Source organism: Camellia sinensis, chromosome 1 (genome assembly GCF_055761805.1).
Source record: "Camellia sinensis isolate YWXY chromosome 1, ASM5576180v1, whole genome shotgun sequence".
NCBI classification, from domain to species: Eukaryota; Viridiplantae; Streptophyta; class Magnoliopsida; order Ericales; family Theaceae; genus Camellia; species Camellia sinensis.
The window spans coordinates 167,439,406-167,466,538 of NC_138961.1; the positions used below are offsets into that span (position 1 = coordinate 167,439,406).

General features: G+C 38.3%; 1 protein-coding gene and 1 long non-coding RNA gene across 11 annotated transcripts in view; both read left to right on the forward strand.

Moving 5' to 3' along the window:
• Positions 1-27,133, forward strand: part of LOC114291561 (protein DETOXIFICATION 27) — a 43,218-nt gene that overhangs the window by 2,448 nt on the left and 13,637 nt on the right. For all 10 annotated transcript variants that reach the window (XR_014341105.1, XR_014341101.1, XR_014341110.1 and 7 more), the window contains exon 4: positions 2,591-2,647. Coding sequence is in view for 1 of the 10 variants with exons in the window: in XM_082888651.1 (XP_082744777.1) it covers positions 2,591-2,647 (57 nt within the window). In the remaining 9 variants the exon portion in view is untranslated. The remainder of the gene's footprint in view (positions 1-2,590; positions 2,648-27,133) is intronic.
• LOC145799136 (uncharacterized) lies at positions 2,654-25,147 on the forward strand. The gene is made up of 2 exons (XR_014341152.1): positions 2,654-14,183; positions 14,274-25,147. It is a non-coding gene; the product is annotated as an uncharacterized LOC145799136 (long non-coding RNA).

The following is a 27,133-nucleotide window of genomic DNA, read 5'->3' on the forward strand; positions in this document are numbered from 1 at the left end:
AAAAAATGATTAAAAGTTGACTTTTTATTTATTATTTTTTTTAGCTTTTTTTTAAAAAAATGTATAAAAATTATGAGAGATGATTTGATTCAAAATGAGTTAAAAAGTTAAAAGACGACTTTTAGCCATTTTTTCAAAATAACCCTTATCATAATGACATGTAAAATAGTAAATAAATTTGACGTAAAAATTTAATCATTACAACATTACATTATCATTAGTAACAAATTTATTGTTATTATTATTATTAGATGATGATGACTACACATTATAATAAACCAGTCACAAACTTTTACAATATCAATTATAAAATTTTAAATATTTTGTTATTTTAATTTGTGGTGAAGTTATATATTTTGTAATTTATGTTATGAAATTTTATAAGAAAATTACAGATTTTTGTAGTAGGGTGCTCATGGTATGCATCCCTAAAGACCCTAAAGGGGTGCATACCATAGCATTTTCTTAAATTAAGATTTTGAAGACAAATTTAGAGACAAAAGACAAAATATTTTTATCACTGAAAGTATCATTATTATATTTTAGTAATGAAATAAAATATTTAATGATGAATTATTATCCTTTTGCTATCAAATTTTTTATTTAAAAAATAAACCTTTTCAAAATAAATTATTTTGCCTAAAAGTATATATACTAGCGGCAGTTTAAAATTTTATTGATAAATGGTCTCTTTTTTATTTTTCAAGATAATCTTTTAACAATTATTTTCACGACGGTGGATCTCCAAATACTTTGTGCAACAAAAAATTTACTTTTAAAGTTAACAAAAAATTAAGGGGTATTTTTTTAAGGTCCCTGATATTATGATTTTATAGTATAAATGACATCAAATATTTCATGATGTCTAAGGTCCCTCAACATCAATCTAGAGAAATTTCAGTCCCAGAGAAAATTGGTCCAGAGAAAATTCACGTCATAGAGAAAATTGGTCCAGAGAAATTCTGGGAAGAATTTCTCTGGACCAACCCAGAGAAAATTTAGTTCAAAAACCAGAGAATTTCTCTGGTTTCAACCCGGAGAAAATTCAGTTAAAAAATCAAAGAATTTCTCTGGTTTTAACTTCAAATAAAAAAAAATTCAATTCACAATTTGGAACCTGGAATGCTTAACTTAGAACCCAGAGAATTTCTTTGGACCAGCATTGCTATTGCTTGTGGTGAACCCAACATAACTGCAATTGTTCCAGCACTTTTCCATACAATCGCTAATGCTTAAGCCTGAATTATCGTCGCGGTCATTGGATTCGACCGAGTTGGAAGTGAAGGCTCGGAGCAATAACGAGATGAAGAGGACTTTTACTTTACTGTTTTGCCTCTTGTAGAATAGAGAGATGCTGAAGGTTTCGAACTCCAGGTTTATCTTCTTGTTCAACATCTTCATCAACCTCTATATCAGTAACTAACAGCACAAATGATGCACAAACTTTATTACCAAGAAACAACAACAATACCAAAAGCACACATGTACAAGAACACATCATTTGTGTAGTTGACAGATATAATGCAAGTTGTAGAAGGGGAAATTGAATCAGTTTCTCTGGACGAATTTTCTCTGGACTTCACAGAGAAATTCTAGTTTACAGAGATTTTCTCTGGTCCAATTTTCTCTGGACTTCACAGTTCACAGAGAATTTCTCTGGTCGAATCCTCAGACGATCGTTTGTCCATTTTTGGCCAGATAAGAAACAGACAATGAAGATTTTACCACTGTAGATGCCATCAAGAAGAGGCTAAAATTAACGACTCAGTATCATCAAATTCTAATGAATTTTTTTTATAAGCAGCAAGTTCATTCAACAAAGAATCAATAACATTCTCACGAAATCCAAATTGCTAGTTTTGAATTTATACCTCAGGTGTACTCACATTACCTTTCTCAGCAGAATCGGCTGCGATCAGCACGTCGGTGGCAGCGGCGACTTTGGAATAGCTTCGGCATAAGAAACCATGAAAATCTCTTCTAGTTACCATGTTGTTCTTGTGTGATGAAATCCTAGAGAGATAAGTCACAGCTCTGCTCCATCTCGGCAACATCACGATTGCAATCTGTCAAATTCAAAACAAACATTTTACCAAAAATATGAATTGAAGAAGAACCATTCGTGAATAACTGCGTCTGCGTGTATATATAAAGCAAATAGAGAACCTGTAAACAGAGAGCTAGAGAGAGATAGACAGAGATATGTGGATTGCAATCTGCTTTGCGTCTGTAATTCGAATCCTCAGACGATCGTTTGTCCCAGCTGTCATTGATGTAGGAGAGAGAGAGAGAGAGAGAGAGAGAGAGAGAGAGGAAGCAGAGAGTGAGAAGAGAGACCAAACTTAGTGGAGGTGAAGTGATGAGATCAGGGGAGAGAGAGAGGTGGGAATTTCTCTGTGATATATGGGTGTGGGAGTTAAGGGACCTTAGACATTATAAAATAATTTTGTGGATGTCTTCCATTACGAAAAATGGGAGAGGGACCCTAGACCAATTTTCTCAAAAATTAACTCCTAAAACTTTTAATGTAGTGACAGTTAATTTTTGTTTGATTTGATTTTTCATTATGTTGTTTGTCTTTTTTTTTCAGCATGAATATTAACGCATGGGAGATGATGATTCCTCTTGCATTCTTTGCCGGAATTGGGTAAATCCTTTCTTATATAATTGCTAGAAATTCATAATTTAAATTTCACAATTCACTTATATTAATATAGTAGTATAATTGTGTCTTACATAATTAAGTTTAAGATAAATTAGAAGTTAATATATAATTTGTTGGGTTCTCTTAGGAGTGCATACCATATGCACCTCTATCACAAAATATGTAATTTTATCATAAAATTTCGTAACATTAACTATAATATACGTAATCTCGTCACAAATTGATGTAACAAAAAATGCTATAACCAAACTACAAAATTTTTGACATTTTGTTACGTCAATTGTGATGATATTAAGTATTTTGTGATTAATGTTACAAAATTTTACGATAAAATTATACATTTTATAGTAAGGTGATACAATATGCACCACTTTATCATTTTCCTAATTTGTCATGTCATTATAAATATAATTTTAAAACTTAAATTGTGGGTCTTAGCCTCGTTTGGATAATTAACATTTTAATTAAAAGGTTAAAAAATTACTAAAAACAATTAAAAAGTCCAAAATAATAATAATAATAATAATTCATACAAAAAAAAATCAAATATTCATTCTCAATCATTCTACTTTTTACACTTTTTTTTTATTAAAACGTTAAAAAAAATAAAATTATTTCTAAACATATTAATTTTTTATTTTCTATTTTAGTCAAAAGGTTAAAATTACCTGAAAAAGGGGAAGTTATTTGATAGATACCTCATGTTTGTTGTAATTGGTGAAAAAAAATAAAGTCTCCAATTTTATATTAAGTGATTAAAAAATAACAAAAGACTCAAAAGTATAGTGACGTGGTGGTCTCCACAAAATAATATTTCCTGAGAAAGATATTTCTTATTGATTATGGTCTTCATGGCTCCACGTATTGTTCATTCCTCTACGCAACTCAAAACGATGAGAAATTCTAACATATCCTTTTAATTTAAAGGTACCTATCATATGTCATTTTATAATTATATCACAATTATTCATAATGAAATTATAAAAATTCATAATTTCGTTTATTGTAAACTTTCAAACCTTTTTAATATTTATAATATAATTAAAATATTTCCTATGGTATGCCTCTTCCTAACTAAGGCCTTGTTTGGCAATCTTGATTTTGGTCAAAAAATCATTATAAATTATTAAATCGTTCTCACTAAAAAAACCCAATTCACAAAAAAAGAAAAAAGAAAAAAATCATAATTAATGAGTTTGTGTAGTGGTTGAATCCAAGATGGCCAATATTTATGAGGTATATGGTGAAAATTTATTTGAATTTCTTATAAAGTTATGTTTTATAAATCAAATTTTTATACAACATTCTCAGAAAGAGTTATATGACTATAATCGTGACATTTCAAATCAGAACATTCTACATTTAAATTTAACAATTTAAAAAATATTATTATAATATCATTCTAAATAAATATCGTTTACAAGATAGTTTGAATTATATTTTTTCTTCTTCATCTTTTTATATATTTTTTCCGTCTCAAAATATTAGTCTCTTATTTCATTTTTTATTATCCCAAAATATTAGTCTCCTTTTCAAAAATCAAGTACAAAAATAATATAAATTTTCTATTTTGTCATTTTTTAAAATTCATTAATAACATAAAAAGTACAATTATGATATTGATATTTCTAAAAAATGTACTATTAAAGGGTAATTTTGAAAAATTATTTTTTTAAATGTAATAATTATATTACTAAAAAAAATTAAATTTCTCAAAAAGAAACCATTATTTTGGGACAGTGGCAATATACATTAATGGTGTACAAAAATTAACATTAATGATATTGGTGTCGATTTGAGTGGTACCTACCCATACTTGACTTTGCCTCTGTTTTTTTTTTTTTTTGAACAAAGTCTTTGGTTATAGCTATGCAACTATTAATGGTGTTCAACAACCAAGTTGCTGGCGAAGAAGTAAGGTTCTTCATGTCAATCATTTATGAAATAAATTAAATCGATTTTATAATTATAATTTTTTAATTTTATTACGTTTTTCTTTTAAAAAAAAAATAGATAATTTATTTTCAAAAATAAATTTGTCTGAAATAAAGATGATAAATGAAAATTTTATGATTATCGGATCGAATTAATTTTTTTTTTATAAATAATATATATTGAGAGTTTTATAAAATGAAACATACCCCTCAAGTTCTCTTAAATTGAAATGTAAACTTGAGAGAAACCTAACTCTATAAGGGTAAATTACAATATATCCCCTAAATTATTGTTCATTTACACATTGTCTCTTTGAACTTTAAAACACAATACTTAACTACCTCGAACTATTATCATGTTATACTTAATATCTTTAGTTAGGATTTTGTCTCGAAATTTAAACGAAATCAGGTCATGTGTAACACTTAATAATTTTTTTTAGAATAAAAATACAAAATATTGATTTTTTGAAGACGACAACATCCTTATCTAGTGATTCCATTTGCACTTTGAATTTTTTTTTTTTGATCAGCAAAAGTTAGTGATTAGTTGTTAAATTAACACTTTGGCTCACTTATCTTAGTAACAAAATGAAAATGGAATAAAATTCAATAAATGTTTCATGTACTGCACATATGATCTGATTTTGTGTAAATTTTTGACAGAATACTAATACAATTGATTAACTATAACCTGATAATATTTTAAGTTAGCTAACTAGTGAATTTTGAAGTTCATGAGGTAAAATATAAACGGATTGTAATTTAAGAGAGTTTAACGTAATGTACCCATATTATAATGGTCACATTTATAACTTTTAAATCAATGTAATGATAAATTAAGAAATAATATTCACTTTATGAACATCCACAACAACATATAAAGATTTTAACAACTAAATTTTTTGTTTTTAAAAGTGAAAATATTATTAAATAAAATATTAAGAGATCAATGGTAGTGGTCGAGTGAATCCCCCCAAAAATGCAGGAGAGGATTTTTTTCAGCTGGATTTCTCAATTGGAGGGTGTTGTTGGGGCTTTATAGGCCTATTATGGAGTCTACATCGATGATTCAAAACGTTTAATGTATAGAGCTCGTCGAGTATTTCATTCCTGTAAAAAATTATATTGATCGGATATCGATTATCATTTGATCAAATCATAATTGTATCAATAATTTATTTTTAAAATTATAATTACCATTAATACAAATGTAATTTGATCAAGGGTTTATGGATATCCAATGAACATGATTTTTTGTAGGGATAAGTATTCGATGAGCTCTGCCCATAGAAGCCTAATAGCACCCTCAATCCTATATGAATTGGAGAGAAACTTTTTTCCAAAAAAGCCATCATAAAAAAAAAACTTTATTTTATTTTTTTATAATTTTCATAATACTAGTTTTACCTTCATCCCTACCATTGACTCTTCTCCTTATCTCCAAACTTTTCAAACCCTAGTGTCTTCAACTCCACCCCATCACTACCACCTCCACCGGCCCACCATCGTCACTACCAATCTACCACCACTACGCCATCACTTTGGTTTGGTCTCGGTGCTTCGAGTCTCATTGCCTACTCCATTGACAGGCATAACCTTATCCTCCCAAGGTTCAATACCCAAATCTTATAAGAACAAAAATATGAACAAATCATATAAGAAGGAAGATTTGAGAGAAAGAGAGACAGAGCTATTGAACAATGATATAAAGTTTTAACAATTCAAAACAAAAGCCTCAAATTTTTTTTAAGCAAATACATATATGGAGTTGGTTTAATTTGTTTCAGAATTTAAATCAACACATCCTTTATATATATAGAGAGAGAATGTAACAAAATGAACGTCAATGCCTTTGTTGGGAGATTAGTGTCGATTGAGGAGGAGTAGGGTTTCCCTTAAAATTACTAGTTTCTCAAATTCCTGCACATGCAGCTTCCAATGTTTGCACAGCACAATCACAACATGAAGCTCGAGGTTTGGTTTTTCAGATGGGTATGAAAGCAATCAATCAACGCATTGTTATGACTTCGATAGTAGAATTCATCTGTTGAAGTTAATTGTATTTCGTGGTTTATTTGTGATTTCAAATAGGGTTATAATTTTTCTAATCAAAGAATGTAATGGCGATGATGAGATTATGGAGTTAATGGATGCAATTACATGCGGAACCTTTGTTATTATGTGTGTCAATTTCCGACCACACTACCAAATTAGTACTTAGTTGGAGAGCACTGCCATAATAGATTAAGCCCGAACGACCTGTAACAGAAAGAAAAGATTCCGACGGTGGTACGTCCACTCGGGGACACTCCGACGATCAAGTCAGTTATCTCTCAAAGATAGCAAAAATGCTTAACTCACTATTCAGAATAAAATTGCGTACCTTAGACCCATGGGGGTGCCTCCCTTTTATAGCCAATACAATCCTAGTCCCAATAGAAGCCTAGCTCCATTGGACTTAGGATTATTGCTAATCTTGGACTCCCAGTAGGATTGGGATAAACTTTCTAAGAGTCTTATCCTTACCCAATATTGAAGTCCCATTCAATCCAGGACTCTTGTCCTTTATCTGCTTATCCCGGACTCCGATATCTTCGGAGATAACCTCGGCCTAGCCGAGATCACCTCGGCGTCATGACTAGGACACGTGGCACCTCGGCTGACACTTCGGCGTCACCTTGGCCACATGTTGACACTCAGAAAAATATGTCCCCACAACTGCCCCCTAGGTTCTATTACCTCGGCATCCTGAGGTGATGGAACCTATATCGTCATATCGTATAGCATGTCGGCTATCTTGCTCTATCATCTTTACCGAGGTCATAATACATCGGCTCACACGACCAGGTCCTGTAGTCTATCTCATCAAGGTTTTTAGAACCAATAACCTAGTTTATTCAAGTTATTTAGCCGAGATCTTCCTACCAGCTGAGGTCATTGCATCATTAAACCAAGAACTCCAAGAGTTTTATCACGCGTATGAGCTGTTACACATAACATTTCAACCGTTTCTACCACGCGTCTGTCCCCCACTGGGCCGTGTCTGACACATGCCATTAAGTCGCCTTGCGCCTACGTGTGCCGTCTGACAAATACGTTGTTCTAGGCTCATCAATTTCATTTTGCTGCCTTTTCACGTTTTTGACAAAACTAGCACCCTCTCTCTTCGTCTTTTCACTTTACATCATTGTCTTCGTGCAAAAAACTCTCTCTCTCTTTACTCTCCTAAATCCTCCATTGCTGCTTTCGCGAAGCTTTCTCCAACCAGTCTCACTCTCTCCTCTAGCGAGACTTCTACTGTACTTTCTTACTTCCAGCTACCGTCTGATCCCGACAAACTTTACTTTGGCTTCATTTTTCTTGGGTGAGTCACTGTTCCTTTTTATTTCAATTCCTTGTTTCTCTTCAAAAAGCTTTACTTTATTATTTGTTGCCATTGCTGTTTTGCTCAAGTTCTTGATTTATGAATCACGTATCTGAGCACGTTTATTTTACGACTTTGCTTTTGCCCAATTCGTGTCTTGAATACACACACATTGTTCATAAAATTGTTTACTTTTGCCACTGTTCTTGGCCTCGCACCCTTGTGCACACTTTGTCACAGTGTTCTTGATAGTTTATCACTGTTCTTAATTCTGAAACACGTTCTTGTTTTCTGTTTTTTTGTGTCTTTTCCAGATTCATGCATTCAATCTTCGTTTCCATAGATCTAGGTTTGGGATTTGCTTGTAGAACCCACAAATTTTAGGAAAAACTGAAACGAATTCCCCTTAAAATCCCCACAAATTCTTACCCCAGCTCACATTTAGGTTTTAGCTGAGGTCTTTCAAAATCGTCACAAAATACTTCATTCTGAAATCCTACACCTTCCCCTCAAGCCGACATCATGGGTATGTGGAAGCATAGGGTAGACACACCGACCAAGTTAGAATACTTTAGGCAGGAGTTTTCCATTCCAGCCGACGTTCACCTTAGGTTGGCTGGTGAGGACGACTCCATTATGCCCACAGTCAACTCCATGCCCTTCTCGGTCGTCGCCTTCATTGAGTGTGGACTCAGGCTTCCACTAGACATCCTTTTCTGAGAAGTCCTCCATTATTACAAGCTTAACCCAATGCAGTTAACCATTAACTCATACAGAGTCATTAATGGTATCATAGGCTTAGCACGCCGAGAAAATGCTAGGGTGACCTTAGCCGACATCCAATACTACTACACCATGTGTGGCCTCAAATTAGAAAAAGGCTATGTCTGCTACCTCAAATCGAGGTCTACTGAATACAAACTTGTTGCCGACCTCCCAGACTCCAACAAGGGAGCTGGGGATGATTACTTCATTATCTCGGGCAATTGGGAGTTTGCTCCGGATGACGACTGTAGACGTCCCCGAATGCCCCGGGAGGAACGAGTCCCCCGTTCCGTTCGATATTGGGCTCACTACAGTTCGGACTCTCAAATTGTCACGGTTCTAAATCTGAACCAAAGAGTCCAAATCCAGCAAATCGTTTTGAGAAAACAGATTTTTAGAAAAGAAGTGCTAAACATGGACTGCTTTGCCAGATACAGAGTCGCCACCTAAATATTTTATTTTGGAGAAATTTAGGAAACCCTGACTCGTTTGCCTAAGGCCACGTGTCCGTCATCACCAAAGTTGCCTCGGCTCGGGAACTTGGGTACGATTGGGGAAGGTCACTTCGTGAGCACCCCCGCTCACCCGATCAAAGATCGGCCTCTACTAACCATGATATCTATTTTTGAAAATATTATGCGTTCTTATTCCGGTTATTAGCCTAGATTTACTATGTGATGCGCACAGCATACAAGTATAGACTGGATCGCCTGAATTGGAACAAAACATTTCATGTTTGTTTGTTTGAAAATGGTTTGATGGTGCTACTCGCAAGTAGGCTAAGACGTGGATTTGCCACCCTCAGGTGGGCTTAGAAAACATGATTTTGCCACTATCTAGTGGGCTTAAAACTCACAATTAATGAATTGTTCCAATTCAAATAACCCAACCTTCACCCACAGGCATTCAGGCAGTTTATATCACATAAGCACATAACCTCATGGTAAGCATGCTATCATGGCATTCACTCACACGCATGCAAGGATGCTAAAGCGTAAAACTTACCGAGTACTCCAAGCCAAAACAGAAGCTAGGTTAGAAATCCATGCATGATCCTAACTATACAGAAATGTCTAATGCAGCACATGTAAAAATGCAACTATAGCAGGCTCGGCTATTCTAAACATGGCATATGAAATGCTACAGCTAATATGTATTCAACTTGAAATTGAAAATACAATGCAGTTAGTATGATGCACCGAGTCCGGTGCATGCAAAACAGATGAATGAATGCAAACATGCTATCATACTGTATGCTAATTAAAACATGCCCTAATCTAACCATCATAAGCGGGTAAATAAAAGGGAGAAAGACGTGGGGTTGGAAGACATACATCACACACACGCACACTTATTACAGTTGTACCCTCGTACAGAGGGTCCGAATAAATAATATACCGTCCCAAATGAATAATTACAGTCCAAATATATACAAAACCCTAATTAATTAACAAATTAAATTAGGAAAGCAATAAATTGGCATGCAAGCCAGGGACTGCCTCAAATCTACTCCGGGTGATGAATGATGCATGCTCGGGTTGCCTTGTGCCGAGAATCCCTCGCGATGCCCCGGTTTGCCTCTGTTTACAATTGTTCTTGGAATGCGCGCCAAGCTCCGGAAGGCTACTGATTTCTGATTTGCTGTAATAGAGAGCAACAAAGGGGCATGACAAATTATTTTCACATATGTATGCATAACTACTCTTCAGGGAGTGTAGTCCTCGATCCTCGTGCCACCAATCACGCATCTCGATGCATGATGGCCGAGGAGTCGATTTGCACGACTCAATATGAAATGAATGCACATATGGACACAACAAGGCCTAGACTCCATTATGGATAATCCGGAGCGTCGGTGACCAGGAATTGAGACACGTTCCGTCACTCGGAGTATGAAACGTACCTCGTTTCCCGTGCTTAGGCTAATTCCTCTCCCAAGCACAATGCAATATGCATGACATGCATGAATGCAACTAATATACAACCTAGCATGCACAATGCTATGAAATGGCATACACAATGCACGATGCAACATGGCATACACGATGCTCTAACATACAACCTAGCATACGCAATGCTATGAATTGAAATGGCATACACAATGCACAATGGACTTACACCAACATGAGTGGACCTCAGCCACACTCATATAGGAGGCCATAAGATGAAAATGAGACACTCGAAATGCGTGCACACATGTACGCAAACCGATAACCGATCCTAAGGCACAAATGCCACTCTAACAAGGCATGGCAAGGCACGAAATATGGCATACAAACATGAAAGTTTCAGCACTGAAATGTGATGCAAACTGATCCCGAAACATGGAAACATGGCACCCGATGCATGGAATGAGACCCGAAACATGAAATTAGGTACCTGGAATGACCTATGGCTATACAAAGCATGCATTATTTGAACATGAAGTGTGAAGAAAGAATCAAGACAGTCCCAAAACAAGCATATTTACAGTTTTAAGCAAGGCCAAACAATGGACACAAATAGGACTAAGCTAGCATGCAAAAATGGCCCCAAAAGAGAGATAATGAAGCAAGTAGCAGCTGCTAGCCCCAAATAGCCAAGAGCCCTTCAACAAAGTTGAATAGGGGCTCAAAATGAAGCACTTTACAGTTTACAACAAGCCACGAAAACAAACATAAGTATGGCTAAACTATTGTGCAAGAAATGGGCCAAAAGGGAGACAAAGAAGCAAGTGATGGTTTCTGGTCTCAAACAGAGGAGGGCCCTTGATCAAACATGAAGAGGGGGTCAAAATATGATCCTTTACAGTTCGGACTAGAGCCCAAAAATACAAGCACAAGGGGCTAACAAAACATGCAAAAATAAGGCCAAAAGAGGGATAAAGAGGCAAGTGACAAAAGGAAGCCTCAAACAGTGAAGAGCCCTTCAACAATGTTGAAGAAGGGCTCAAAATAAGCCATTTTTCAGTTTATAACCAAGCTCAAAAAAGTTTAAAAAAAGGCCCAAAATACTATGCAAGAAAGAGGCATACAACAAAGGTAAAGAAGCAAGTGTAAAAAGGAAGCCTCAAACAGGGAGAGGCCCTTAAACAAACATGAAAAGGAGCTCAAAATAATTCTATTTTCAGTTAGGGTCGGAGCCCAAATATGCAAGCAAGAGGAGCTAATATATTGAGCAAAAATAGGCAAGAAAGAGGGAGAATGAGACTTACCCTTGTAGCCTATGTCTTCAACAACTCTTGGACCAAGTTTGGTGGCTCTCAACCTCTGGAAATGGCCTTGAAGCTGCTGGAATGGAGTGTGGATTGGTTGGCTTGGAGATGGTGTAGAAATGGTGTAGGATTTGAGGGGTTTTGATGGTTGGAATATAGAGAGAGAGAGAGAGATTGAATGCAAGAGGCTTAAACCAAAACCTTATAACCTCTGAAATGGGAGCTGGAGGGCCTGTTATATAGGCAAGAGAGTGGAGAAAAGGGGGGAAAAATGGGGGGAAAGGATTTCCCCTCAAAAGTGCAGCCCCTCAGATACACAATCTGGGGGGAAACAAAGTACATATTTGTAATGTACCAGAGGAGGGGATCATGGCCGGCCGGTTATTGTAGTTTCAGGTGGCCGGCCGGCCCTTCCCATAGCCGGCCGGCCAAGGGTCAAAAGGGTCAATCATGATTGATGGCTGGCCATGCCAAAAAGAGGGCCTCCCATGTGTGCACAACACAACCATGTGGTCAAAAACTGGAGAAATTGAACCAGGAGAGAGAAAAGGTCACTTTTAGGAGAGGTTCAAAAGGGTCACAAAGAATTACTGGCCGGCCATATGATATTGGTGGCCTCCCAAGTGTGTACAACACAAATATGTGGTTCGGGGCAAGAAAAAGTGGCCTTAGGGTGGTCAACATTAACTTTCAAGTGAGAAAAACGGGCGACGGAGGGCGATGGAGGAATAAAACTGGTTGTCAAAACAATTACTGGCCTCCCACCCTTCTATGACCTTCTTAACAATGAAACAGAGGTCCCTGCCAAAAATGAACCCAAACCGATGCAAAATGAAGGTTCGGGGGCCGAAACGCGCAGCCCGAGGCCCCGAAAACTGACTGTTAGGCACCGGAAGTGGTGTTCGACCACGAAGTTAGTCTCTCGAGCCACAGTGTCCCTCAAAAGGGAGCAAATAAGATGCATGCCAAAAACCGGAGCAAACAGAGGTGGTTAAGCGGTCCCGAACCGAGGCACACGGCCAACGGCTCCGAAAAATCGGAAACCGGACTCCAAATGGGCAAAATGGCCTACGACCACGAAACGTAGCCTACGGCCACTGAGAGATGATCTACGAGACCTCTCCCTCCCTTCGGGAAGAGAAAACAGAGAAAACAGAGCCTGGTTTGCAAACTAAGGCAAAGCATAAAAGAGTCCGGAAGTCCGGAGGCAAGGCTCGCAGCCGAGACTCTGAAACCTCTGAACGAGCACGATATGCAACATCACCAAGCGCTCGATCGGTGACGTCTGAGTCTTAAGGTCGGTCAAAAATGGGGTGTCTACAATGACCTTCATCTCTACCCTCTCAGCCAAACAGTTTTCGTAGAAGGTAATGGTAAGAGCCAAGCACTACATTTTTTCAAGCCTTTCATACGTCATTTTTTCTATATGTTCTAACATCTGTTTTTCTTGTAGTTCTTCCTCAACCACCAAAAGACTTCCACAAATCCTTCTCCCCAGGAAGGATCTTAAGAAGTTGCTGGTCTTGCCAGTCCACAAGCGGAGAGCTTCTTTACTGCTCAACTTCATCCCGACCTATAAGTCAGTACTTCCCAACGTCCCAAGGAAGTAGAAAAGCAAGTCTCTTCCTTCTGCCACAACTCCACCAACAACTTCATCATCTCGGCTAGATCAGGGGTCAACCTCAGATCTAGCAAAACAACCATCTACCTCGACTCCACAGCTGATCCCACTATCCCAACGCCGACGTTGACGCCGAACTATAATTCCTGCCGAGATGGGTCGCAAGAAGGCAGTCGCTGAAGATCTTTTGGCCGACATCTCTACCACAGTTGACGCTCAACCAGCACTATCTAGCCTCAAGCGAAGTCGAAACAAAAAAGACTGAAGAAGGCTCAGCCAAAGGCAACGGTGACTCAGATTGATACTAAGGACACCTTGCCAATTTCAAAATTAGCTGAGAGTGAAAAGACCACTTTCGTCGCCGAGAAGAGGCCCGCCGAGGCCGAACCATCCCAATCCACTTGGTCAAAAAGGCCAAGGTCTGAGTCGGCCATAACCTCGGGGCCAATGAAGCCAGATGCCCCTGGGCCCCTCTGATCACCATCGATGACAAGCCAGTCAAAGCTGGCGACAGTGCGACTGATCTTGAAGTCGGCGTCGCCCTTTCTATGGCTTTGCTCATTCCAAACGATCTTAACCAAAACGCCGAGATGAGCGAGTATGAAAAATTTGCTCTGATGCTCCAGCATTCTGTTCAAGTAAGTCTCTTACACTTGGTATTTTTCTTTCTTTATTCTTTCATACTTTTAGAACTTCTACTAACTTTCGTTCTGTCCATTTTCTTTCAGGCGATCCATCTTCTCAATGCAATCTTTTGAAATGAGGAAGGAGTTGGCCGACAAGATCAGAGAGGTCTCTGGTTTGCAGAAGACCCTCAAAAAGACCGAGGGAAAAATGAAGACTTTGGCCGACCAGGCCGAAGCAGCCATTAAAGACAAAAACGAGGCTGAGGAAAAAGCTGACACTGCCGAGGCTATTGCCAAGGTCCTTATGGCTGAAAAGAAAGAGGCCGAGACAAAGATGGCCGAGGCCCAAAAGGAACTACAAGATGCCTTGGCCATAAAAGCTGCCAAGATCAAGGCCGCAGATAAAAAGGCATTTAATGAAGGGGTGGCCGATGTCACGGCGGACTACAAAAAACAATTGAAGTAGGCATGCAACAAGGGTTTCACCCTTGGTTAGATGGTTGCCCTCAAGAAGTTGGACGTCCCCGAGGACTCCCCCCTCAAGAATGCTGACGACCTCCCCCTGCCATTCCCGCCTACTCCAAGCCAATCCGAAGACGGTTCTGAGTCTGAGAGGAAGCTTTGGTTAGGAAGACGAAGGACATTGCTGGGGCCAAGCCCTCTACTATGAATGAACAAGTCTAGGACTTGACTTAGGATAAGGAAAGTGAGGTCTCCAAAGATACTCTTTCTGAGAAGGCAATATCGGACGCACCTATTGCCAACAAGAGCCTCGACCAAACTCTTCAAGAAATTGATGTCGAGCTTGCGGCTGAGAGGGCTGCCGAGATGTCTTCTCAGCTGTCTTCTGAACTCCAGACCCAACCAGCCATAGACGCCGAAGAGTCTTAGTTTGACGTTCTTCTCTTTCTTTTCCTATACCTTGTACTTTTTTCTTTTTTTTTTTTTTAAAACAGTGTAAGCTTTAATTTGGCCGACATTCCATCTTTGGAATGTTAATACAACTTCCTCTCCTGAATGCTTGTATCTTTGTCTTCCTTTTACTGTCTTGTATGATTCTATACTTAGAATAATTTGGATGTCTTCAAAATACACCTTATATGTGCGATCTTCTCGGGGTGAAATACCTCGGTTATACCCACCAACAGTTTATCTCGGCAAGTACATAAGTACTTCTTTTAATACAACCTTGGTCTTAACTTGTAAATTTCAACAAGTATTTAAACCAATCTTTCTTTGTCATAACCTCGGTTTCAACTTGTAAATTTAAAATTTCAACAAGTGTTAAACATGTCATCGGTTTAACTTCAACTTGTAAACTTAAATTTCAACAAGCGTATGACTTTAGTTTAACTTCAACTTGGAAACTCAAGTTTCAACAAGTGTTAACATGTCCTCGGTTTAACTTCAACTTGTAAACTTAAATTTCAACAAGTGTTAAACATGACCTTAGTTTAACTTCAATTTGTAAACTTAAGTTTCAACAAGCGTTAAACATGACCTCAGTTTAACTACAACTTGTAAACTTGAAATTTCAACAAGCGTTAAACATGACCTCGGTTTAACTTCAACTTGTAAACTTAAGTTTCAACAAGCATTAAACATGACTTCAGTTTAACTTCAACTTGTAAACTTGAAATTTCAATAAGCGTTAGACTAATTTTAGTTTGTAAATTTTACCTTTCTAGGAACCATTTCCCAACTCTCTGCCCCCTAATGTGAACTTAAGTTCCACTTGGGTTCTCATTATGAATGTGTTCCAGAGACATCGTCAAGTATCTTATCAGTCACAAGTGTAAAAAATCAAGCTAAAACTTTATTATTACTTTAGCTAATAACAAAGAACAAGAAAGTCTAATGATAAAAAAATTTCAGACTGCAAGTATTCTAGGGTCTTGGTAGCTCTTTGCCTTTACAATCCTCAAGCCGATATGCCCCATTGCCCAAGATCGAGATGATTCTATAGGGTCCTTCCCAATTTGGGCCAAGCTTGCTTTCTCTGGGATCCTTCTTGTTGCTGACGACCTTTCTCAGGACGAGGTCACCAACTTGGAACTCTCGCGAGTTCACTTTCTTATTATAAGCCTTGGCAAGCTGCTGTTGGTTTGCCCCCAGCTGAATTGCTGCTTTCTCTCTTCTCTCTTTTAGAAGATCCAGATCTTGGGCTAAAAATACATCATTAGTTCCATTCTCCACTGCCTGGGTTCTGATCCCTGGGATGCTGACCTCCAGCGGAATGACTGCTTCTGTGCCATAAGCCATGGCAAACGGGGATTCCCCTGTTAATCTTCTTGGCGTAGTCCGATATGCCCAGAATACACTGGGCAATTCATCTACCCACTTTCCCTTTGCTGCTTGCAGCCTTTTTTTTATCCCATCCAAGATAACTTTGTTGGACGTTTCTGCTTGTCCATTGCTTTGAGGAAAACTTGGGGTTGAAAAGTAATTCTTGATTTTGAACTTTGCACAGAAACTTTTGATTAACTTACTATCAAATTGTGTTCCATTGCTTGTAACTATTGCTCTTGGAATCCCAAACCTAGTAATGATGTTCTTCTAGATGAAGTTCTTCACATCAATGTCTCGAATCTTGGCAAGGGGTTCAGCTTCTACCCATTTAGTGAAATAATCTGTTGCCACTAGTAAGTACTTCCTTTGTCTAGTTGCTTGAGGTAGTTTTCCGACAAGATCCATGCCCCATTAAGCAAATGGCCAAGGATTGGATACTGGGTTCAAGTTGGCTACTGGTTAATGTATCAAAGGTGCAAACCTTTGGCACTTCTCACACTTCTTCACATAAGCTTTGGCATCTTTCTGCATATAGGGCCACCAGTACCCCTGAGTAATGGCCCTATGGGCAAGTGACCTGCCCCCAGCGTGGCTTCCACATATTCCTTCATGTATCTCGTACAGAAAATCTTCAACTTGTGTAGGATGCACACACCTCAGAAGGGGTCCAGTAAATGATCTTCTGTAGAGGTGTCTTTCTGGGGTCAAACTGAATCTTGCCGACTTCAGTCTGATCTTGTGCGCTTCTTTTCGGTCATCGGGCACCTTCCCTTCATTAAGGAATGCTATTATTGCATCTATCCAACTTGGTTCTATCTCCACACACATAATTGCTTCGCGCTCTGTGTTCAATGGTTCTATGCTTGGACCAGGATCGTCCTTGCTTTTCCAGGTTGTATTGCACTAGCCAGGTTGGCTAGGACATCAGCATGACTGTTATTATCTCGGCTAACCTGCTGTAGTCGACAATTCTAAAACAAGGCCACCAATCTGCTGACCTCCTTTACATAGGCTGACATCTTTTCGTCTCGAGCTGCGAACTCGCCTGTTGTCTGGTTGACTATAAGCTGAGAGTCACAAAAGACTATCACCTCATCTGCTTCTACTGTTACTACCAGTTTCAGTCCTGCAATCAGTGCTTCATACTCTGCTTTATTGTTTAAGGCCTTGAACCCCAAACGAATGGATTGTTCTAATATTTGTCCATCTGGAGATACCAGTACTACTCCTGTCCCCGCTCCTTGTCGGTTTGAACTCCCATCTACAAACAATCGAAAGGAGTCGCTGATGTAAATACTACAGGGCCTGAGTTTTTCTTCCTTCCTTTGTTCTATTGCCCTTGGCTGGACTCCTCTTTGTTTGCTTGGACATCGTTCACCTCGGCTCAACGACGCCTAATGTATGATGGCTCCTGGTGTGAACTCGGCCACGAAGTCAGCCAAAACTTGGCCTTTGATTGCTGTTCTGGGTTTGTATTTCAGGTCATACTGGCCCAAGGCCACTGCCCATCTGGCTATTCTACTTGTCAGATCTCCCTACTGCAATAGGGACTTCAAAGGATGTTCAGTTAGCACCACAATTTTGTGGGCTTGAAAGTAATGGTTCAGCTTCTTTGAAGCCATTACGAAAGCTAGTGTTAACTTCTCCAAGGGTAAATACTTGGTTTCTGCATCAGCTAGGATTTTGCTTACGTAGTAAACAACCATTTGTTCCCATTTTTCTTCTCAGATTACCACTGCACTTACCGCATGTTCCGAAACTGCTAAGTACAGGAATAAGTCCTCTCCAGGTTCTGGATTTGAGAGAACTGGAGCCGTAGTCAAATACTTCTTCAAGTCGGCCAAGGCGACTTCGCACTCTTCTGTCCATAAGAAGTTTATGGCCTTCTTCACTAAGTTGAAGAAGGGTTTGCATTTATCAGAACTTTTCTTATGAACCTATTCAGGGCTACAGCCCTTCCAGTCAACATCTATACTTGCTTCATCGATGTTGAGCTTTTCAGTTCTAGGATGGCCTTGATCTGATCTGATCTGGCCTCAATGCTCCTTCTGGTTACTAAGTATCCTAAGAACTTACCAGATCCAACTCCAAATGCACACTTCGATGCATTGAGTCGGAGCTGATATGTTTTTAGGATGTCAAAGACTGCCTTTAAGTCTTCCAGATGGTCCTTAGGTTCCTTGGTCTTCACGACCATGTCATCGATGTATACCTCCACTGTTCGGCCATTTAGGTGTCTGAACATTTTGGTTACCAATCTCTGGTAAGTTGCTCCTGCATTTTTCAACCCAAAAGGCATCACTCTGTAGCAATACAGCCCTTTTGGGGTGATAAACACAGTCTTCTCCTCATCTGGGGGGTACATGGCTATCTGATGGTACCTCCTGGAGGCATCAAGGAAGCTCATCCTTCTATGCCCTGATGTGGCATCCACTAATTGGTCAATCTTGGGTAATGGGAAACTGTCTTTAGGACAGGCCTTGTTTAGGCTGGTAGAGTCCACGCAGACCTTCCATTTACCATTCTTTTTCTTCACCACCACTGTATTTGATAGTCATGTCGGGTAATTTACCTCTCGAATGGCTTTGGCCTCCAAAAGTCTATCTACTTCCTCTTCCACTGCCTCAACATGCATCAACGTCGGTTTTCTTGCTCGTTGGATTACAGGTTTGGCCGACCTGTCTACGTTTAGTTTATGGCAAGTGACCTCAGGGTCAATGCCAGGTATCTCGTAAGGCGTCCAGGCAAATACCTCAATGTTTGCTCTTAGTTCTTTTTTCTCTTCCTCGGCTAAGCCCGAGCCGAGAAGGAAGAAGTGTTCCTCATCCCCTTGCTGGATAAGGATTTTCTTCAAGGCTTCTCACTCTTCTCGGCTGGCTCTTTGCCGACGTCATCTAGGACTTCCACATCCTCGTCTTCGATCTCTACTGTCTCTGGTTCTTGTATGCTGCAGGTGGATTTCATTGCTGCCATAGAGCAGTTCTTTGCCTGCAGCTGATCCCCTCTGACCTCTTCTATCCCATGCTCTGTTGGGAACCGCAATAGCTGATGTAACGTTGAGGGAACAGGCCCCATTACATATAGCCATGGCCTTCCCAAGATGGCATTGTAGGGGGAGGGTGTGTCGATTATGGTGAATTCTATTTTTATTTTTTTGGTGCCAGCCTGCACCTCCAAGCTTGCTGCTCCCAGTGGCCATGTCGGCGTTCCATTGAACCCGACCATTGGGCTGTTGGACTGCTCCATATCGTCTGGGTGAAGGCCAGGCTCCTTGTAACACCTGACATACATGATGTCACAAGAGCTGCCTTAGTCAATTAGGATGCGCTTCACTTGGCACTCCCCAACCTGGAGGGATACTACCAAGACATCGTTATGTCGATGCTGCACCATCTCAAGGTCGGATTCAGTAAAGGACACTACTGGTCCCTTGCACTTCTCGGCCCGAGGTCTTTTCTCCCGAACCTGGTACACATGCTGCAAGTGTTTTACCTTCTAGGTCTTCCCCCGTATTTCGTTTTCATTGACCTTCGAGTAAATTACATTAATTACCCGAGGTCCGTCTGCCTGCGGTTGCTGTGCTGGAGGAGATGGAGCTGCTGGTCCTTGAGGCAGTCTTGCCTGCTCTTCCCTTGTCTTGGCTTCATATACAAGGTCCTTTAAATGGCCTTGCCTTACCAAGTCTTCCAGGTGTGATTTCAGAGCTCTGCAACCCCGAGTCAGATGGCCATCTTCATTGTGGTAAGCACAATGCTTACCAAGGCTTATTCCCATAAACTCTCCTGGTACCCTTACTGGTGCTCTGAAATAGGGCTGGGTTCGGATTTTATCCAGGACTTTGTGAAGTGGAATTCGAAATACAGTTGTGACTGCCTGTGCAGCCCTCAGTCCTATCTCTTGCTTGTTGGATCCGTTGTTACCTCGGCCTCGCTTCGGCGGGCCGTTTTCTTTCTCTTGCTTTATCTCCTTAGTCCTTAGCGTGTCTTCCTCGGCTCTGGCATATTTCTCAATTTTGGCCATGAGCTCTTCTATGCTTTTTGGCAATGTTTTTGCCAATGACTTTCGTAGTGGACAATCGTCTTTTAAGCCGTTCTTGAAAGACACGACCGCCACCTCTTGGTTGCACTCGAGTATTCAGTTGAATACCTCATAATACCTTTTGGCATAGGCTCTTAGGCTTTCGTCCTTACCAATTTTTAGAGTCATCAGGGTGTCTACCCTTAACGGCTATAGTTTGTTTGTCACAAATCTGGCCACAAACATCTCGGCCAGGCCTTCTGAGGTTTTCACAGTTCTTTTTAGCAACTTGTGAAACCAGTCTAATGCAATTTCTCCGAAGGATGAGGGGAACACCCTGCAAAGCAACAGCTCGTTCCCGGTGTATAATGCCACCGAGTTCAGGTACAAACCAACGTGAAAGTTGGGGTCTGACTTCCCGTCGTAGATCTGGAATCTTGGCATGCTAAATCTGTTCGGGACTTCGAATTTGTCCAATTCTACTGAGAATGGCGTTCTCGACTTGACCGGGGAGGTTACCTCGGCATTTTGTTGCCTCCTCTGTGGGTAATCCCTTAGGTCCTCCTTGGTCCGACCAGGAGGTCGGCTATATCCTGACTTCAGCTTTTTAGGTGGACTACTCTCAGCTTCATTGTGAGCCCTCTTCGACCTTTCTCTATTAGTTGCGTCGAAGCACAACTCTTGCCTTTGAACATGCCAATGTTCTTTGGGGTCTGCTTCCTTGGTGCGATGTGTACTTCGAGATTCTTCCATTCTCGACTCTCCTCGCCTGACCTCCCTTGAAGGCCAACGAGAGTGTTCTTCGCTCCTGGTGTGTTGGGGAACTGTAGGGACTGTTTTCTGCTCATCTTGTCGGGCATCTTTCTTGGCCGCTGGAATCGATGTATCTTGTAAGGGGAACAGTGGCTGCATGACGTTGTTCTGCATCATGAAATTGACGACTGTTTGTAGGTCTGCCAATTTGTTCGCCATTCCCTTTACCTCATCGTCCCACCGTAGGCATCTATCCTTCCATGCCTGAAGGTCGTCCTCGTTGTAATACCCGCTTTGGTCCGTTTTCTTTGGTACGTTGCTTTCCTGGCTGACGTCCTTTCCTCCGTGATTCTGGTTATGAGTCTCTTCGTTGTAGTTGTCTCCTTCGACATCAAGGTCTACAGGTTTCCCACTCCCAGTAGGGGGTCGTCCCCAACCTTCTTTTTCTGTCCATCATTGGCCATCTATTCTCCTTTCTTTCCCACAGACGGCGCCAAATTGTGTATGTCAATTTTCTGACCACACTGCCAAATTAGTACTTAGCTGGAGAGCACTGGCAGAATAGATTAAGCCCGAATGACCTGCAACAGAAAGAAGAGATTCTTGTGGTAGTACGTCCACCCGGGAGCACTCAGACGATCAAGTCAGTTATCTCTCAAAGATAGCAAAAATGCTTAACTCACTAGTCAGAATAAAATTGCGTACCTTAGACCCATGAGGGTGCCTCCCTTTTATAGCCAATACAATCCTAGTCCCAATAGAAGCCTAGCTCCATTGGACTTAGGATTATTGCTAATCTTGGACTCCCAGTAGGATTGTGATAAACTCTCTAAGAGTCTTATCTTTACCCAATACTGAAGTCCCATTCAATCTAGGACTCTTGTCTTTTATCCGCTTATCCCGGACTCCTATATCTTTGGAGATAACCTCGGCCTAGCCGAGATCACCTCGGTGTCATGACCAGGACACGTGGCACCTCGGCTGACACTTCGGCGTCACCATGGCCACTTGTTGGCACTCAGAAATTATGTCCCCACAGTTATAGCTCTTTTTTGATGTGTTTAGCTAAGTTGAGCAGGGTTCTTCAGCATTTTCGGTGTATCAAAGAATGGTAGATGATGGGTTTGTTCTTGGGGTTGTTGATTACGGTGGTGGGCCGATGGAGGTGGTGGTGATGGGGTGGAGGTAAAGAAACTAGGGTTTGAAAGATTTGGGCGTAAGGAGAAGAGTAATGGTAGGGATGAGGGTATTATAAAAATTGTAAAAAAATAAAATAAAATATTAATATTTTAAGGGTGTAAGGAGATACTTTGTAGTGTAAGTGGAAAAAAAATAAAAATAAAAATCAAATAATCTCAATGTAATGCCAAAAATGCCCTCACGTGATTTTGTTACTAAACTGTTTTTAAATCTTGTACCTTAATTATTGTATCATAATTGAAAAACCTTAAAATATTAATATTGAGAGAAATATAGGAAGGAATAGTCTTCCACTTACTTTCTTGCAATAGCACGACATATTTAAAAAGAATTATCAAAAAAATAAATCAATAAATTAGATTAATTATAAATATAATTTATATTTCAATAACTTCAAATTTACACTTTACCAAAAGTAATTTATTTTCTTGTATTGCTTTTTACTTACCACCAAAAGTGTTCAAAGATTCTCTCCTCCACCAACAGTCATGCTCAATGTGTACCGGTCTCACTTTTTTAATAAAATAAATAAATAATCACGAAATATAAATTTGAAACTAGATTTCTTCCAACCATTATATATATATATATATATATATATTTATAACCACTTTTTAGTGGTTTGTAAGATTAGTAATCTTATCACGAAAAAAAATTCTTAAAAAATTTTAGGGTAAAATACATTAATTTCTCTTGAGATTTACTTTAGTTACAATTATCACTCCTGTAGTTTTAAAAATTATACTGATCTCCTATACTTTTGAAAATAATACACAAATTCATTCTTCCTGTTAAAAGAGCATAAACGACGTTAACTTGATAGCCAAATTAACCATAATGCCCTTAACTACATTGTGAAAGGATACAACTGACCCTTCTCTATTTTCATTTTCTCCATCTTCACAAACCCTTCTCCCAACACCTCAATGATAGAAACCATTCTGCAATTTCACCTAAAGAAAACCCATTCCCATTCACAAACCTAAAATCAAGATTATGGCAAAAATTCCCATCAGTCTTGCCTGAACTCTTTGATCTAATTCTAGTAGGAATTGAATATTTGTCATTGAATTTCTTTGTCCGAAACCTAAGAGGTACCAAATCTAGATGAATTGGAGTTTTTATGTAAAACCAACTATCTGAATCAAAATTAGGTTAAAAAATCCCATGAATCTTTTCAAATTTCTTGCTTCTAATTAGGCCTTGAAAATCAGTATATCATTATCAACAACAACTACAAATATATATATATATATATATAAATAAAAAATAAAAAATAAAAAATTATAGAACTGAAAATCCACACCAAAATCCTCTGAAATTCAGCTACACCATACCAAAATCCACATCATTCATTTCCAATCTCTCCGCTTATGGGTTTCGTTTTCTTCAAACAATGCACCAAGCCTAATCAATCTCCACACACTCTCTTTCTCTCTCTGTGACATTTGTACTCTTCGACGATGTCGACAGCGAGACCATCTCATTCTCCGACCGAGAACAACAATAACAATGGCGTTGATGCAATGCTGTTTCTCATGGACCAGATCCTCCGCGGCGCGACGCAGCACGGTTCTTTCATTGCACCAGCAATCGGAGAATGATGCATGAGCCGTTGATGTGAGTGTGCAAGTCGGTGACGAAGCAGATCGATGATAGGCAGAGTGATTGGGCGTGTTCACGGCACAATCATAATTCTCAATCTCGTATAAAACCAGGAGTGGATTGATCTGTGATGTGAGAGAGAGGGAGAGAGAAAGAGAGATGATAACACAGAGAGATGAAAGACAGATAGTGAGAGAGAGAGATGTAGAGGACAGAGAGATGGAATGGCTAGGTTTTGATATGTATGTGTTGATATATATATATATATATATATATAAATATATGGATAAATTACACTTACCTCCCTGAAGGGTAGTATTGAAATTTGAAGAATAATTATGGATGATATTAGCAGAATCTAATTGAATTTGGACGAATGGGTAATAGAAAGGGGTCTTTGCATATTAGTTTTAAAAGTAAGGAAGGTCTATGTTATTTTTTAAACCATAATGGAGTTACCTGTAATAAAAGCAAACCTTAGGGGAGTCAGTGTAATTTATCCAAAAATTTAAAGTCTTTGATAGTTAGTTGACCAGTTGATTTTAATTTTTTTTCCAGTTATTCGATCACTATTTAAAAAATAAACAAAAAAAAGTCATAAAATATATTTTTTTATTATAAACATTTTTGTTGTAAGGTTATTCAGTTTTCTCTCTATTATTGTTATCTAGGAGAAATTATTAGTTGGTCCTAGAACGTCACGTGGCATATTCCAGATCAATCACAATATATCATGTTTCTTATGTTCTTCAATTATTTAACACAAATTCATGAATCTCATTATTTTTACTAATCATAATATCATTGGAACATCACACAATGATACCTTCAAACCAACTAATCACTTCTTGTAATTTAGAGACGTGGTTTCAAGGAGCCAATCCAACTTCTTTTTTTTAGCTTCGTTTCGGATACACATTTGGGCTAAAATAATCATATAGGACAAAATAAGTTATTTTAGTAAAATAGGTCATAATTCTAATTTTGGATTGTCTACATTAATGGTCATAATTCTAGAAGATGGTACACTCAACTAATTTTGACCAAAAACTAAAAAAATAAAAAAATACAAACATATACATACATACATGCATACATACTATAAAGGGAAGTGATTGAGACCCCCTCTAATCACTACCTCCACCATCCTCACACACACATGGGGGCTAGTGATTGGAGGGGAAGAAAAGAAGAAAAAAAAAAAAAACTGGCCAATCAGAGAGAGAGGGAGTTGTGGGGGTGCCCCTTTGTGGGGGTTCAAGTCATTTTCCATACTATAAAACATAAGGAAAATGTTTGGGACCCCCATGACCCCACTAATGTATTGACCATTAATGTGTTTAAATTTTTTTTTCTATCTCTGGCAGTGACATGAATGGTCCAAATTATTTTGAGAGTTGTGGGACTTCTATTTTGTGGAGATTTCTATCATTATTGAAAACATAATTTTCACACAAAAGGGGAGATGATGTGACATAGTTACTTTTAATTTATGAATTGACGCGATTTGCCTTTTTTTTTTTTTTTTTTTTTAAGGAGTGTAAAAATGGCTCGCGGCCCGTGGATGGCTCGAAGTCGGCCTGTGGCCTCGGGTGGGTCTGGCCCGTTTAGGTCCATTTGGACTCGGGCCCGAGCCCAGTCCAAGGCCCTGGCCTGAGCTATCATTTTGAAGCTCGGCTCGGCCCACTTAAGGCCCACTCAAGGCCCGAATTAAAGCCCGATGTCTTTTTTAGTGAAAAATAATAAAATTTTAATAGAAAAATTTTTAAAAAATAAAAAAAAAAGGCAAGGCCAGGCCCAAGCCTATAAGGTCCGCCCCACCGGAGGCCCAAATACCCCTCGGTTCGGTCCTGGGCCTAATTTTTTAGCCTGTGGCCCGGCCTGACCTGAATTTTGGTAGGAGCCTGCCAGGCCTAACATGGGCCGGGCCGGGCCAAATTTACGCCCCTAAAAAAAAAAAATTACGAAAAAATAGTACAATTTTCATATTTTTGTGTATTTATTAATTTTTTAAAATATTTTTTCACAAATATTTTACTTTTTTAAAAAGTAAAAAAATTTCCTAAAATATTCACTAAAAATAAAAAAATGCGAAAAAATAAAAAATTCAATTTAAAAAAAATTAAATTTAAAAAAATGAATAAAACTTGTCATTGCCATTTCGTATAAGTCTCTCTTTTTACTTTGGTCAATTATGATTATTGTTTTTTTTTTTTATGAAATTTTTATAGACGTGTATGTATAAAATTTGTGGGATAATTTTTTAAATGGAAAAATTTTATGTCAGTGTAAAATTTAAAAAGTAATTACAATAAGTGATAAATTTTATAACTATTAATAATTAAAATCACAATTATTTTTTATAAATATATAATATATTTTTTTAATTATCACTTATTGGTAATTTTTTTCTTTCTAAAATCATTTGACTGAAATTTTGTGTGACATTATTTTTGTCGTACTTTTAAATTAAATGAAAAATTATAATTAACTTTTATCTTCTAATTAATGAAAAATGAAACTGTACTATAAAGTTGCTTACTATATAAGGAGTATTAGGGAGCATAATATGAATAAATATCACATATGATATACCGAGCCTATTTCCTGTGAAGCTACCAAGGTAGTATGACTGAAAAAGATGTCCATAATTAGCATTTGCTAGTCTCACTTTGCTAATTTTTCAGGACGGACTAAAAAGTAAAAAAGTTTTTGCTGAAAAGTTTTTATAATTTTAATGAACAAAACACTAAAGATGAAATTTCAAAAAGAAAAAGAAAAAAAGAACCAACTTAAAATTTGGGAGAGAAATTGCATTCGTGTTGTACTCAAAAACATTCTATACTCACAGCACTTAGTTTAATCAAGGACTTAAATTTCTTGAATAGTTTGATTTTTATATTTTAAGTTAATTTTTTACTTAGTTTTTCTGTTTCAATTAGAAGTTAAAATTAACAATTTTGAAATATTTGTTAGTATCTTACAATGTATACATAGAAAAAGTCAATGAAAATTTGAATAGAATAACCAAATTGAAATTAAATTTAAAGTCTAGGGATCAAACTGTTCAATTTAAAATAATGGAGATCAAAATAAAA